The following is a 16,523-nucleotide window of genomic DNA, read 5'->3' on the forward strand; positions in this document are numbered from 1 at the left end:
AAAGGAGGAAGGAAAGAGAGAGAGAGAGAATGCCTGGGTCAGCTTTGGGTAGGGGCACAAATTCTGGGGCCATATATTTGAGTGCAGCATGTCCCGATTCCCTGATACAGCTTTATAAGCGAAACCCCAGAGTAATGATGTCATCAACCAGTGGAAGCAATTTACGCCATAGAGTTGGCTTGCCAATAAGAGATCTACGTTTATCTGATAGTCACATAGCCAATGATTTATCTGCATTCAAAATTAAATCATGACCTGGAAGGTTTCATTACAGTTGAAATCAAATATGAGATCAATCTGGATTCTGGGAGGTAGGGATGTTTTGGGGAAGGATGGGGAGGGGACTGGGAGATCAATTCAGGAAGGAGGAGAGTGTGTTCAACACTTCTACCACTGGCCCTGTTGCCAATAGGAAAAATAATGCAGTTTATGCAGTTAATCGCAAGTTGCAATATTCATTTACTGTAGGAGTTACAGTAAAAAATTCTTTAATCAAAATTCTGAAACCCCAAAAGCTCTGACAATCAAAATTTGGCATAAACCAGAAGTAGTCAATTTCCCTGATGTGACACACGCTGAAACCAACACAGGTGTATGTGTATCTCCTGTTCTCTGTGCTATTCAATTCAGAGGGCTGGAAAAATGGCAACAGATTCCACTCAGGCTGAATGGGCAAGAAAAATCAAATAAATAAATACATTTTATGGGTGGCGATTTTATGTCTTATGATCTGTTTTTTTTCTGACTTAAGATTACAATTCCAGAATCCTAAAAATTCCAAAATCCGAAATATGCCTGGTCCCAAGGATTTTTGCTAAAGAAACTTGTACCAGTACTAAGTTACCACAGATTAATGATTCCAGTGATAATTTAAGCTGCAGTAAAATGTTATATTTTACCACAGTTTTGCTAACCCATTTAGGGCTTGTTTTACAAAGCCGCACAGTAATGGCCCTGAAGCCCATAGAGTTTTAAAGGGCTTCGGGGCTGTTGCCGTGCAGCAGCCACCAGCGCGGCTTAGTATAACAGGCCCTTAGGGATGTCCAATATAGGAAGACATGCGCGAAGAGTACATGATGGAAACTGGCCTAGGAGTAAGGAGGAAAGAGTGATGTCATCTGAACGTACGTGCATGTGTGCTGGGGCCTTTGGCTTCTCTGCTGGGAGCCATCATTCATGATGGACAATCAGTACTGTCTAGCAGTAGGCCTCCCTTCCTGTTACATCCCCCCCTCCCCGTCCAGCAGCATCTCTTTCCTCCCCCCCTGTCCAGCAGTACCTTTTTTCTTGCTCTCCCTGTCCAGCAGCACCCCTTGCTTGCTCTCCCTGTCCAGCATCCGACTTCCGTTCCGTTTGCGTCTGTCCTCCTGTCCTGTCAGCACCCGCATGACGCCTTTCACCACAGTTCAACTGCCTGCACGCGCCGACAGCCGCCTCAAGCTGCCGTGGCCTGCACGTGTTGACAGCCGCCACGCGCGCTTCAATCCAACAGCTGCCTCAAGTCATCCTGGTACTTGCTTGCTCCCGGCATCGCTGCCACCGCCGCCATCCATGCTTGCATGCACCGACAGCCACCTCAAGCTGCCACAGCTTGCACGTGCCGATAGCCGCCACGCGTGCCTCAATCCGACAGCCGCCTCAAGTTGCTCTGGTACTGGCCCGGTCCTGGCATCGCTGCCACCGCTGCCATCCATGCTTTGCACGTGCAGCTGCCTCAAGCCGCTGCAGTCTGCACATGCCGACAGCCACCGCTCGCGCCTCAATCCGACAGCTGCCTCAAATCGCCCTGGTACTGGCTTGCTCCCGACATTGCTGCCACCGCCGCAATCTATGCTGGGCGGGAAGGTGGCCTCCATGAGAGGCTCACGTGGCCGAAGCCGGTCAGCGCGGCTGGGGCTCGGGAGGAGGAGTCCTGGTGTCTTCTTGCACACATGCGCAATCTTGCCGGCCACGGACCTACAGATCAGGGATCACGGAACATGCAGGTAAGAGTGTGCATGCACGCTTAGGGTTTTATTATAGTAGATGGAATCAAGCACATGAAAGGTTAGCTTTCTGGATCTTGTGTTTGTTTGGACTCTGGGTTGGTGGAGTACTGGGGTTTGGGGTGGGTTATAGACTATGGATTGTCTTTGAGGGTTGCAGTTTTGTGTTTTTGACATTGCCAGCTTGAAATATAAAAGATTGTTCAGATCCAAGGACATCTTACTTTTCAAGGACACATCTCAGTTTAATCATGTTGGATTTTCTTTTGTGATTTGATAGTGTCACTGTTGCTGATGTCTGGGCTTGGTCAGCTGCTGCATGGTCTAATCTAGCCTAGGGGCCATGATTTTGAATTCACAGCTTCCAGGATGGGTGTGTGTGGGGGGTCACTTTGTCTTCCTCCCCTATCATTAATCTAGTGAAGGCAACGAACAAGTACGGTAAATCCGAAATGCAAATATTTATACTTATGCAAAATGAGGGCCCATGATGAGTATGTCAGGACATAACCCCCACAATCACCACATGCTGCACCAATAGCAATTCCAAAAATAGTTACTAGAAATCAAATAACAAAACAAGGAAAGAAAATAAAAAGCAATTGAATATTGCTTATCCTTTTTGGAACTTTTATTTCTGCTTACACAAAAAACAGCGTAGAGTGATCACATCGACCATGTTTCAGAAGGCAATGATATTTCTCTGACACCTATTTTTTACTAAACAATCTTTCATATATATTTAGATATTGTGGTCTCTGAGGCAATTCAACGGCTGTGCTCAGAAATACTCTAGATGTATTTACTTGTCTACATTTTCAGCCAGTCTTATTTATCTTCTAACTGAGTGTATCACACGCTTTGTGGAATTTTAGTTTTGACTAATAGCTGGTCACAAAGGTGCTGAGAATTATTTTCATGTACATCTGCTCTTATTTCTTACCTGTCTCTTTCCTTTTCCTAGGATCAATGTCCTGGTGAATTTGGTAGTGGCCTTGTCTATCCTTGTTGGCTATTCCATTATGACTGCCAGTTTTGTAATTTATGTGATAAAGGAACATCACACCGGAGCAAAACGACTGCAGCACATCTCAGGTGTTAGCACAACCTGCTACTGGATAACAAACTTCGTCTACGATATGGTAAACAGCCTGAACCCACCTCAGTGAGAACATGAATGACAATGTCTTTTGGCTGACCAGATTCAATGCAAAACTTCCCATAACTGGACTCCAGAGCCCAGGTTTTCAAGAATATGCACGAGACCCATGTGCTTATAGCATAAGTAATACATGCAAATGGGTCTCATGCATATTTTTTGTGGATATCCTGAAAACCTGACAGGCTGTGGAGGACCCTCAGACAGGTTTGGAAAGCCCTGTTCTGTAAATTTCTGGTTTTATCTGCTGAGTCTTCTCATTGCAATTATATTTTATACGCCCTTTACCCTTGAACTTCTTTTTTAGTGGAAAAGTTTGCTTTCCTATACTAAAATAAATGCTTTTGTTATATCCCCCCCAACTCTTCCTTCTTCCAACATAAATTTTCAGTGTCCTAAGCTTCTCTTTCTAATCCTTATATTGCAGGTCTCGGAGCATTCTACTAGACCTTTTCTCAACCACTTCTATCTTCTCATTTATTTTTGTTTGATTTAACTCTTTTTTTTTTTTTTTTAATTCTTTATTCATTTTTTCATCTTTCAACAAGTGTACAATAATTATAGCAACAATTAACAAATCACTTGAAAATCTTATCAGTAATGTCTTTACATAAAATAATAATCCCTCCTCCCCCTTCCCTTCCACCCTGATATTAATTTTCCATATAACTCTCCAATACCCTCCCACCCCCATTCTACTATAAAATGGTTTGATCTAACTCTTGACTTTTCCTTGGGAGCTCAAGTCAAACATTCAGATCCTGTAGGTCTTATAGCATAGGGGAAGCCACTGGGTTTTTGCCAGATACTTGTGATCTGGATTGGCCTAAATTGGGCTAGATGGACCATTGGTCTGACCCAGTAAGGCTGTTCTTATGAAGATACAGCTTCTGGGATTGAGCACAGTGAAATGTTTGGTCTCACTAGTGACCTACACAAAGAATGCCTCATTTGTAGCAACTGACCAATTAGAACAGGAGTCTCCAAAGTCCCTCCTCGAAGACTGAATCCAGTCAGATTTTCGGGATTTCCCCAATGAATATGCATTGAAAGCAGTACATGCACATAGATCTCATGCATATTCATTGGGGAAATCCCAAACACCTTGCTGGATTCAGCCCTCGAGGAGGGACTTTGGAGACCCCTGATTTAGAAGATCATTTTAGAGCAGGTTGGAAATCCAAGGAGCAGTGGTGTAGTAAGGGTAGGAAATGCCCTGGGCGGTGGTGCCCCCCTGCACTCCCCACTCCTTCTACATCCCCTACTCTTTCTCATCCCCCATTCCACACTAGTGTTCTCCCTCCCTACCTCCACGTACCTCTAAATAGTTTATGGTTTTATTTATTTGATTTTCGCCTTACCCAAAGCGGGTCACAACAATCAATATACATACACAAACAGAATTACGTACAAAGCAATATTTTCAAACAATATAAAAATATCATGTAGCAATTAGTACCCAAAAAAATAGCATTATATATACTCAATTCCTACAGGAAAGATGTCTTTTTAACAATTTTTTTAAAACTGCATAAATTTGTCTGCTGACATATATAGAGAGGAAGATTATTCCATGCTTGGGGACCTACACAAGAAAACATTCTGACTCTAGACACTTTCAATCTCAGCTGCTTCACTGTAGGGATGAAAAGATCAGCCCAAACTACTGAACGCAATTCACACTGCGGAACGTATGGCAGAATATTATTAACTAAATACTTTGGAGCCTGATTGTGTATACAAAGGTCATAAGAACATAAGAATTGCCACTGCTGAGTCAGACCAGTGGTCCATCATGCCCAGCAGTCCACTCACGCGGCGGCACTCTGGTCTAAGACCAGCACCCTAACTGAGACTAGCCCTACCAGCGCATGTTCTTGTTCAGCAGAAACTTGTCTAACTTTGTCTTGAATCCTTGGAGGGTGTTTTCCCCTATAACAGCCTCTGGAAGAGCGTTCCAGCTTTCTACCATTCTCTGGGTGAAGAAGAACTTCCTTACGTTTGTATGGAATCTATCTCCTTTCAACTTTAGAGAGTGCCCTCTTGTTCTCCCTACCTTGGAGAGGGTGAATAACCTGTCCTTATCTACTAAGTCTATCCCCTTCAGTACATTGAATGTTTCGATCATGTCCCCTCTCAATCTCCTCTGTTCGAGGGAGAAGAGGCCTAGTTTTTCTAATCTTTTGCTGTATGGCAGCTCCTCTAGCCCCTTAACTATCTTAGTCGCTCTTCTCTGGACCCTTTCGAGTAGTACTGTGTCCTTCTTCATGTACAGCGACCAGTGCTGGACGCAGTACTCCAGGTGAGGGCATACCATGGCCCTGTACAGTGGCATGATAACCTTCTCTGATCTGTTCGTGATCCCCTTCTTTATCATTCCTAGCATTCTGTTTGCCCTTTTTGCTGCCGCCGCACATTGTGTGGACGGCTTCATCGACTTGTCCTTTTCCTGGGAGGTCTCTCCAAGTACTGCCCCGGACATCCTGTATTCGTACATGAGATTTTTGTGTTCCGACATGCATCACTTACACTTATCCACTTTGAACCTCATCTGCCATGTCGATGCCCATTCCTCGAGCTTGATTATGTCACGTTGCAGATCTTCGCAATCCTCCTGCATCTTTACTACTCTGAATAACTTCGTATCATCTGCAAATTTAATCACCTCGCTCGTCGTACTTATGTCCAGATCATTTATAAAGATGTTAAAGAGCACGGGTCCAAGCACCGAGCCCTGCGACGCCCCACTGGTGACGCTCTTCCAGTCCGAGTATTGTCCATTTACCCCCCACTCTCTGTTTCCTAGGCTCCAGCCAGTTTTTAATCCACGTGAGTATTTCACCCTCAATTCCATGGCTTGCAATTTTCCAAAGTAGTCGTTCATGCGGAACCTTGTCGAACACCTTCTGAAAATCCAGATATATAATGTCGACCGGATCGCCCTTGTCTATCTGTCTGTTTACTCCCTCAAAGAAGTGCAGCAAGTTAGTCAAACACGATCTGCCTTTGCTAAAACCGTGCTGACTGGTCCTCATCAGCCCGTGTCCATCAAGGTGATCAATGATGCTGTCCTTTATCATTGACTCTACCATCTTTCCCGGTACCGAGGTCAGACTCACCGGTCCACCATCAACAGCAATTTATAACAGATCTGATATTCCAATCTCAACCAGTACAATGTTATATAGCATTCTGTCACATGTTCACACTTTCCCAATCTGAATAAGGCCCGTACAATCGAATTTTGTGCAACCTGCAGGGTGCATAATGCTGACACAGGTATACCCCAAAACACCAAATCTTCAGCAGCGTGAGTGGCTTCTGCAGCATGATTCTCGCACCAGCATTGGATTTCCCTCTGACATCACTTCCTGGCCCTGTGATCCGGAATTGATTCAGAGGGGTACCAGGCTGGCATGAGCAACAGGCAGAAGTTACTCACGCTAGTGAAGATAATATGGAGTGGGGGGGAGGGATGGCACGAGCATGGCAAGGCACGGCGGAGAGGAGCCAGCGCCCCCTCCGACTCGGTGCCTGGGGCAGTCCGCACCCCTCGCATCCTCCTTACTACGCCACTGCCAAGAAGGTACCTATTTTGAGGCTATTTCATAAAATAATTTCACAACGCCTGCACAATTTATAGCGTCCATCCAAAGGATATGCATTTAATAGGATTTTTACGGTACTCTTCTGAATTCAATCAAGGTGGCTTACAGATACTATTAGATAGCAACAATTATTACAACCAAAAATATCACATTTTAACACCTCTGGATACAGACTTAATTTGCCATTGTTCTTGCTGCCCAATCAGTTCCTCACATAATTTATAACTTTATGATCCATTCTCCTACAGTCCAAACTATGTACCAGTCTTTTATGTGTAACTGTCAAAAGTTTTAATGAATTCCAGATAGCCAACATTTCTGACACTTCTCTGATCCACTATTTTTTACTTCATTAATACAACTCAATCAAGTTTATTTAAATAATCTACCCTTTCTTAAACCAAGTAATTTGAACAAAAAAAATCTTTATGATATATGATGATATTGGCAAAGATAACTTACTAATATTTCACTTTATAAACTGTTTGGCATGGAAACATAGCGTAGATAGGTCATGTGGTCTTTATCTGCCTTTATTTTTCTCTGTTTTATAGATCTTATACTTGATACCAGTGGCACTTTCAATAGGAATAATTGCAATTTTCCGTATGCCTTCTTTCTTTGATCATCAGAACTTAGTAGCTGTATTTCTTCTCCTTGTCTTGTTTGGGTAAGTAGTTCCTATATGTGAACCATCCACAGCAACAGTCTGAAATATTTGCTAGTACTTCTGGTCAGCTTGCGTCCTGAATGTCTTGAGAATGGTGTACTCTGTATTATACTTTGATGTTTTTCTCTAGTTGTTTAACTCCTCTCTGAGCACTATATTGTACTGTAGTGCTGTTTTCCAATAGGCATGACATGTCTTCATGTGTTTAATATGGAGTTATATGGAAACCAAGACTAGTCAAAATTGCCTATAGAATTACAGTCAAACCTCGGTTTACAAGTGCACCGGTTTGCGAGTATTTTGCAAGACGATCAAAACATTTGCAAAATCGGCAGCTCGGAAACCGAGCTTGACTCGATTTATGAGCGCCCCCTCCCCCTCCCGTAATCTGGCATCCCCCCCTGCTCGCGTCGCCCCCCTCCCCGCTGCGATCTGGCATCCCCCACTCACCCACCCAAACACATTCACTTACCCCCATCTGGCACCGGCACCAGCACCAACGCACAGGACATGCTGGTGCCCAAAGATCTTCCCTCTTCCTTGTGCTGGGCCTTGAGCATCTGCGCATGTTCAAGGCCATATAGTCCTCACTCTCTGCGAATGTGTTTGGGTGGGTGGGTGAGTGGGGGATGCCAGATCATGATGGGGGGGGCGACACGAGCGGGGGGGGAATGCCGGATTGCGGGGGTATGCCAGATCGCACAGAATGGGGGGGACAGCGCCGGTGGCCACGGGAAGGGGGAGGAGGTGGTACGAATCAAGCGAGTTTCAATTACATCCTATGGGGAAACTCACTTTAATATACGAGTAAATTGGTTTACGAGCATGCTTCTGGAACGAATTATGCTCGTAAACCAAGGTTCCACTGTATGTAGTTTTGCTTAGCAACTAAGAGGAATTCTGCAGCATAATTGCTAGGTCATTATGAGTATTTTGATTGTCCTTTAAGAATATTGTTGAAAAAAAATACCTTGCGCCAGTTGTTCTCAAACCTGTCATGGGGGGCCCCAGCCAGCCAGGTTTTCAAGATATCCACAATGAATATTCCTTACAGAGATCTGCATGCCCTGCCTCCAATACATGCATATTTCTCTCATGACATTAAGGATCTCCTGAAAACCCGACTGACTGGGATCGATTTGAGAACCACAGCCCTGTGCAACATGTTTACAAAATATTAGCGTGTGTTGTCTGATGCCACACCTGTCATTCTTATAGGCTCAATGGCAGTACCTCGTATTAACTAATGCATGTTAGCACATGCTAATATTTAGTAATCATGGCCCTGGCTTTGTAATCCTTTAAATGTAAAGAATCCCAACCTAGAAAATCATTCTAGTTAAGGTGTTCATAACCCAGTCCTCAGGACACATCAAGCCAGTCTGGTTTTCAAGATATCCACATCAATATGCATGAGATATATTTGCACGTACAGCCTCTATTGTAAGCATGCATATTCATTGTGGGCATCCTGAAAACCTGACTTGCAGGATGTGACCCAAGGACTGGTTTTAGAACCCCTGTTCTAGTTAAAGCATAATTAAGATGACATTATGGATGTGTATCTCTGTTCTCCTGGCTGGTTAACTTATTTGTCCAGGGTTAACTGGACATTTTCGGTGGCACTCAATTGTGAGTGTTGCTGAATATGTTCGATCAGGCGATTTTCAGCGGGTGCTGGGCAGTATGTTATCCACCTGACACTGGCGCTTAACCTAGATATTCAATGCTGGGCTATTTCCGGCAACCGACATTTAATATCCAGGGATTTTTTGGGCCGGCTACAACTTAACCAGCTAAGCTGAATATTCGCAGCTAGTCATGAAGGTATTTTGGAGGCATTCTGGAGACAAAGTCGCTTCATAAATAGGACCACATAAAGGGCAGTCTTATCTTTATGTAATGTCCTATAGAAAGTTAAGTGCTGAACATCATTGTGAAGACCTGGCCACCTTTTGCTCTGGCGCAGGGGGAGGCATTTCCGGTTCTCGAGAGCCAGTGACAGGTCAGGTTTTCAGGATATCCACAATAAATATACACGAGATAGATTTGTATCTCAGGGAGGCAGTGCATGCAAATCCATCTCATATTCTGAAAACCTGACTTGCCTGTGGCTCTTGAGGACTGGAATTGCCTACCCCTGCTCTGGTGGGATCCTCACTGCCTACTAGTGCTCTGACGTCAGAGAAGGGGTGGGACCGCGGCAGAGAGAAGACAACTTGGACGACGTACGGCAGCTTGCAAAGATCGTTAGAGCCAGCGATCTTATGCACGCTGCTGAATTTAGGTAAATTGATGGGGGGAATGCCTTCCGGGGGGAGGGGGGTGTAGTCCTTCGTGGAGGGGTGCAGGCCTTCCGGGGAGGGGGGTACATGCCTTCGGGGGGGGTACAGACCTTCAGGGGGGAACATGCAGCCCTTCAGGGGTGGGGTGTAGGCATTCAGGGGGGACAGGTTGGCTTTCAGGGGTGGGGTGTAGGTCTTCAGGGGGAACATGCAGGCCTTCAGGGGTGGGGTGTAGGCCTTCAGGGGGGGGACAGGCTGGCCTTTAGGGGTGGGGTGTAGGCCTTCAGGGGAGACAGGCTGGCCTTCAGGGGTGGGGTGTAGGCTTTCAGGGGGGACATGCAGACCTTCAGGGGTGGGGTGTAGGCCTTCAGGGGGGTGCAGACGTTCAGGGGAGGGGCCCTGGTGTAGAAGTACACAGAGGGAGGGAAGGAGGTTCAAAGAGACGTGCATATGCCAGACTTTGGGGGGTAAGAAATAATGGGTCTAAAAACAGAGGAGAGAGAGAGAGATGGTGGACAATGGGATTTAGGGATGAAAGGAACAGAAAGGGAGAGATGGTGGACCTGGGGTGGTGGGGAAGGAGGGAAAGATGCTTGATGAAAGGGTAGTTGAGAAAAGGTAGATCTTTGGATGGAGACAAAAACAAGGAAAGATGCCAGACCTCTGGGAGAGGGAAGGGAAACGGAAGAGGAGGACAGAGATGGAAGATGGATGGTTAGCATGGAGAAAGAAGAAAAAAGGAGACCCTGGCAAGCAAGTTATCAGAAGACAACCAGAGCCTGGGACCAACAAGATTTGAATAATGACCAGACAACAAAAGGTAGAAAAAATAATTTTATTTTCTGTTTTGTGATTACAATATGTCAGATTTGAAATGTGTATACTGCCAGAGCTGGTGTTAGACCGCAAATGTGAGCTAAGATTTAACAGAGAGAGGAAACGTCTTTTTTGTTTGTTTATACCATGGCGCCAGTGTGGTTAGGAGAAAGCAAAGGGGGTGAAGAGGCTATAAAATAAACCCACAAGGATGTTTTAAAAAAAACACCCAATTAGGCAGCAAAATCGAATCGAATCAAAAAAATCTGACATCAGGGGCAGGATTTCGGCAGAAAGAACATGCCACTGAGGATGACGGGCAGCTTCTGGGATTTGTATAGCACCAGCATTCCTGCAGGCTGCTTAAAGTAAGTGCGGGGAAGCTGGGGGAACATGCAGGCCTTCGCGGGGGAGCAGACCTTCGCGGGGGGAGCAGGCCTTTGCAGCGGGGAGGAGGAGGAAGAGTGCCTTCATGGCAGGAGGCAGGCTTGTGCAGAGGGAGAAGGATGAAGGAGTAAGAGAGGGAAAGGGAGATGCCAGACCTGGGGTGAAGTGAAGAGAGAGACCAAACCAAAAAGAGGGGGAGGAAAACAGAGGAGAGGTGCTGGACTAATGGAGAGAGGGAGAGAGAAATGCAAGACCCCAAGGGGAAGGGTACAAGAGGGAAAGATACTGCTCCCATCCACCTGTGCAGCACCTCTGGATCTGACCAACATCCCCACTGTGAAATATGACATTCTTTCGGGCCTCCAATGGTGGCAGCAGCAGCGGTGACAGTGGCCAACCAATATTTGGTAAGCCTTCCTTTGAAGTAATTGTTCTCAGTTCAGTCCTCAGAACACACCTAGCCAAGCAGGTTCTCAGGATTTCAACAATAAATATGCATGAGAGAGGTTCACATACAATGGAGGTAGTGTATCCAAATTTATCTCAAGCATGTTTATTTTGGGTATCTAGAACACCAAAAGGCTCATTTTTAAAGCACTTAGACACACAAAGTATCATAGTACAGAGACTTGTAGAAATTCAGGCCATAGAGCCAGTGCCACCCAAAGAATCAGGCTTGAGCAGATACTCCATATACTTCATAGTGCCCAAGAAAGGCTTAACAGTATATTTTATATTAAATGAGTTTCCTTTATTTGTTTCTTTTGTTTTATAGGTTTTCAACCTTTGCATGGATGTATTTGCTAGCAGGAACATTCAAGAACTCAGGAAGGGCCTTCATAGTCTATGTCTCCATCAACCTGTTCATAGGCATTATTACTATAATTCCCACAGTTGTGCTTTATATACTTTACAGGCAAAGAAACAGTGAGGTAATGTCTATAAAAATCTGTTCCCACAAACAGTATTTTGTGGGGAGGGTCAGAAAACAGGACATGGTGGGATCTGAATAGTGAACTACTTAGTGAAACCTATATCCTATTGTATTTGATTATATTTTATATTCTGGTTGTATTATATCGTTTACTCTGGAAACCACTCTGAGCTCTTTTCTGGAGAACAGCAATATAGAAATGTGAAAAATTAAATAAAATTCTTAGATATAGGAGCAGATATATGAAGCATTTTTCCTATAGACACAAAGGAGGTAATTTTATATACCTGTAGATTAGAAGGTAGATGTGTGTACCTAATCCCCACTTATACAAAGCCTGATGCAGCGGGCCACTGTGGTAACTACCCCGAAGCCCATAGGGATTTAAAGGGCTTTGGGGCTTTTGCCAAGTGATAGTCACCAGCGTGGCTTTGTAAAAGGGGAGTAAATTTGATAAAGCGTGTGGAAAGGGTTATACGTTTTATAAAATGTATCCTTTCAATCCTCCAGAAGCACACATCTATTGGTGAAAAGTATACAAATGCAATATGTGCTGATGTTGCAAGTTCAGGGACATTGATATGAAGGCTTTCAAAGCCTGCAATCAGTGAGGAAGACATCCACCTGCTGGTGGGGTGGTTTCCCCAGCATGAAGAGAGGAGAGACCAGGATAAGTGCTCCAGCTGAAAGGAAGGATTTAGCTCACACCTTTTGCAGTAGTAACTCAATATGAGTTACATTCAGATACTATAAGTATTTTTGTGTCCTCAGAGGGCTTACAATCTAATTAGTTATATAACTGGGCACCTCAATGCTGTGCATGGAACACCTATTCTATAGTGGCCTGTGGGCACTCGAATATCAATATAGAATATGAGCATAGACCCACATTGGCATGCCCATTTATGAACAGTGTAAATGAGTGCACCCAAGTGTGGCATGCAATACATGTATTCTGCCTATGCTTACGCACCCTTGCATTTAGGGAAAATTGTACTTATTAGTACTGTTCAAGCCAGGCTGGAAGACTTGAACAGCGAGGCCAAAAGAATTGCCAGAATGGAATCTCTCTCCCAACATAGCTGGACTAGAGACTCCGTTCTGTGAATTCAAATAATATACATGAGAAAAAGACATGTAATAATCAAATAAGTTTGTTAATGCTTCACATGCCTAGGGAGAGCCGATACCATGCCATCAAAATTTCAGTGTTCTCCAAAGGGAGAAAGCAAGGACAAACAGATTTATACCTTATGTGACATCATTTGTAATAATTATCATGTTTTAGAATACAATGGCATAGTCGATCACATGACTTCCTTTCCAAGAATGCTTTACATCAATGTTACATTTAAATCTTTAATTTTAATGTTAAGTCCATTCTAATGTTAAGGTTTTAAACCCAGCAGGTGGCAGTGTTCACTTTTTCTTTCTAAATCACTTTTGACCTTTTCAGAAATCAATCATGTCAGTAAAAGGTCTGCATCCTGCAGACACATCCTAACTTCTGTATGACCTTCCAATTAGCATTGTATGTTCTATCTATAAAGAACAGATTCTCTCTGTAAAAACCCAACTTTCTTGCTCCTCTTAGAACCTTATCTTTAAATCCCTTGGATGTATATGAAGTTCTGAACAATGCTATATAAATTTGCCTGTCTTAAGAGTCACAAAGTCAAACTTCTGAACTTCCTTAGCATAGCTAGAGTGCAGGGCTGTAGGTGTTCCAATTTCTATAGTCCATATATGAGTCTTATAGCTGCATTTTGAACTAGTTTTAGACATGCTAGTAACAATTTAGAGCAAAGAACTAGAGTTATGTTCAGTAGTCTAGTCAAAAAAGAACTAGGGATTGCACTAAAATTTTTGGAAAGCCTCCGTTTCGAAGTATTTTATGATGGAACTTAGTTTTTTCATCACAAGGAAAGATTGTGATGGTTTTTCACGGATAGGCAGTTGTCAATTTCTACTCATAAGATTTGGGATTGTAGCTCTAATGGGAAGTCATCTACTGTGATCCTTGTAATGTAGCATGGATTAGTTGAGGGTCCTGGCCAAAGGAATTTGGCTTTCTTCTTATTTAGTTTGAGGTGGTGGGTTGAGGCTCAGTTTTCTATGATGCAGAAACATTTTTTGACAGTGGTGAGGGTGTAGTTTTACAGGTAGCATGATCGTTTTGTCATCCGCATACATGAAATGTTTTTATTGTGTGTGATCTAGGGTGGATCCTAAGGATTACATTAGGAGGTCGAACACTAATAGCGATAGTGGGGATCCTTGGGGGACCTGCTGGGAGGGTACCAACTATCAGAAAGTTCACCATCTTTATGGAACCAGGAGAGGACTGTAATGGGGTTCTGGTGAGCAGTGGCATTCCAAGGGAGGGGCGATCTGCTCCAGAAGCAGACCATGAAGGGGTGCTCCCGGAGTTGGCATCATGATCTGGCAACTTCGCTGCTCTGCTAATGTCAGCTATCCTCTCTGCCAGGTCCTGCCTTTGCAAAAGCAGGAAGTAGGCGGGACTGGCAGAGAGGTAGCCCTGACACCGGCAGAGCAGCAAGTTAAGGCTGCTGGTAAAGAGAGAATTCACATACATCTGGGCCTGCCTTCTAAAGCAGCAGCAATGGTGGTGGTGGCTTGCCATTGGAGCCAGAACTCTGAACAGGCTTCTTGTGGCCTGGTCACTGGGACCTTCCCACTGATAACACAGCAGACAGAAGCCTAGCGGAGCATGTCACAAACAGCCCATTTGACACTGCTTCTAGCGGTTGTCCACTGTCACCGCTGCTGCTGCCACCATTGGAGGCCCGAAGGAATGTCATATTTCACATTGGGGATGTTGGTCAGATCCAGAGGTGCTGCACAGATGGATGGGAGGGAGGGAAAACTGCTACACAGGGGGATCGGAGGTAGGGATGGATAGCTGCTGCACATGGGGGAGAGGAAGAATTGTTGGACATGGGCTAGAGAAGAGGGAGATGCAAAAGAGAAGTAAAAATGGGTGAGAGAGAGAAATCCTTTATAGAGTGGAGGGTAGGGAGAGATGGTGCATGGGATGAAAGAAATGTTGCATATGATAATGGAGGGGAGGAAGGGACAGATGCTGCATGGAGGGGAATAGAGAGGTTTGACCCAGGGCACAAGGCAGGAAAAAAGAGAGCGTGAGAGATGGTAGACAGTAGAAAAGAAAAAGAAATGTTGGATTTGGCAATGGAAGGGAAGCTACAATGATGGAAGATGAATGGTGAGCATGGAGAAAGAAGAAAACATCAGATGGGTAGGAGACCCTGGCAAGTGAGTTAACATAAGACAAACAGAAACCAGAGCCTGGAACCAACATGATTTGAATAATAAAGTAATCAGACAACAAAAGGTAGAAAAATAATTTTATTTTTTACAATATGTTTACAATATGATTACAATATGCAGTGGCGTACCTAGCACATGTGACACCCGGGGCCCATCATTTTTTGCCCCACCCCACCAATCTGTACGAAAAACATGATTTTTAGTAACAAGCCACATGTCACACATGAGTACCTAGGAAAAGGCAGCATCTTACATATGCTGTGAGCAGTACAACATCAATACACCCATTGTAAAACTAAACAAGCCAGACTAGTACAGATTAATCTTACACCGTCAATCCTAACAGAAAACCATGTCTTTCGAACACACAGAACACAGAAAACACCTTCGCCTAGTATGGAATGTGTCATGTTAAACTAACCCCTCCCCCTTTTACAAAACTGTAGTGTGGATTTTAGCCATGGTGGTAACAGCTCTGACGCTCATAGAATTCTGAGCATCAGAGCTGATACCACCACGGCTGGCACTAAAAAACGCTCCACAGCTTTGTAAAAGGGGGGATAAAATAGAAATGTATAGACAAAGGTTAAATTGAACCAGCAAGAAGCTGGACTCTGCATACAATGCAACACCAAAGAAACAGTGACACATGTCTCCTAAAGCAATAAATAAATAGAAAATTTTTTTCTACCTTTGTCTTCTCTGGTTTCTGCTTTCCTCATCTTCTTGTTACTCTCTTCCTTCCATCCACTGTCTGCCATCTCTTTGCCCCTATATATGGCATCTTCTCTCCTTCTATGCCCCTTCCAGAAACTGTATGCCTTCCCCTTCCATCTCTCCTTTCACTCCCATTGGTCTGGCATTTCTCTCCTCTCCTTCTCTCTCCCACACCTCTATTCTGCAATCCCTTTCTTCCCTCATTTTCCTTTTCAATTTATTTTCTGCATCCATCTAGATTACGTTCTTACTACCCTCTCAACAATTTCCTTTTTTACTGTCTACCTACAGCTCGCCACCTCTTTCCCTCACCCCCTCCAGTATTTCCCTAACTCAATCCTTTTCCCCCATCATGTGCCCTCCTTTATTAATCCCCTCCTTCCATCATGTGCCCTCTTTCTCTACCCCTTCCTTCTAGTACCTTCTCCTCTCTCTGTCCACCTCCATCGTCTGCTCCCCTCTTTCTCTCCTCCCATTTCCTTCCTGCATTTGCTCCCTTATCTCTCCCATCTGCACTTCCATCCAGCATAGGCTCCCCCTCTACCCGCCACATTACCATCCAATGTCTGCCCTTTCTTTCTCCATCCACCCTTCTTCAATCAGCATCTGCCCCCTTTCTTTCCCTCCAATCCAATTCCATCCAGTATCCTTCC

General features: G+C 44.4%; 1 protein-coding gene across 5 annotated transcripts in view; it reads left to right on the forward strand.

Moving 5' to 3' along the window:
• Positions 1 to 16,523, forward strand: part of ABCA12 (ATP binding cassette subfamily A member 12) — a 604,574-nt gene that overhangs the window by 490,695 nt on the left and 97,356 nt on the right. For all 5 annotated transcript variants that reach the window (XM_033946149.1, XM_033946152.1, XM_033946153.1 and 2 more), the window contains 3 exons: positions 2,950 to 3,127; positions 7,307 to 7,422; positions 11,686 to 11,842. In XM_033946149.1, coding sequence (XP_033802040.1) covers positions 2,950 to 3,127; positions 7,307 to 7,422; positions 11,686 to 11,842 — 451 coding nt within the window. The remainder of the gene's footprint in view (positions 1 to 2,949; positions 3,128 to 7,306; positions 7,423 to 11,685; positions 11,843 to 16,523) is intronic.

This window comes from Geotrypetes seraphini, chromosome 5 (assembly GCF_902459505.1).
Source record: "Geotrypetes seraphini chromosome 5, aGeoSer1.1, whole genome shotgun sequence".
Lineage (NCBI taxonomy): Eukaryota > Metazoa > Chordata > Amphibia > Gymnophiona > Dermophiidae > Geotrypetes > Geotrypetes seraphini.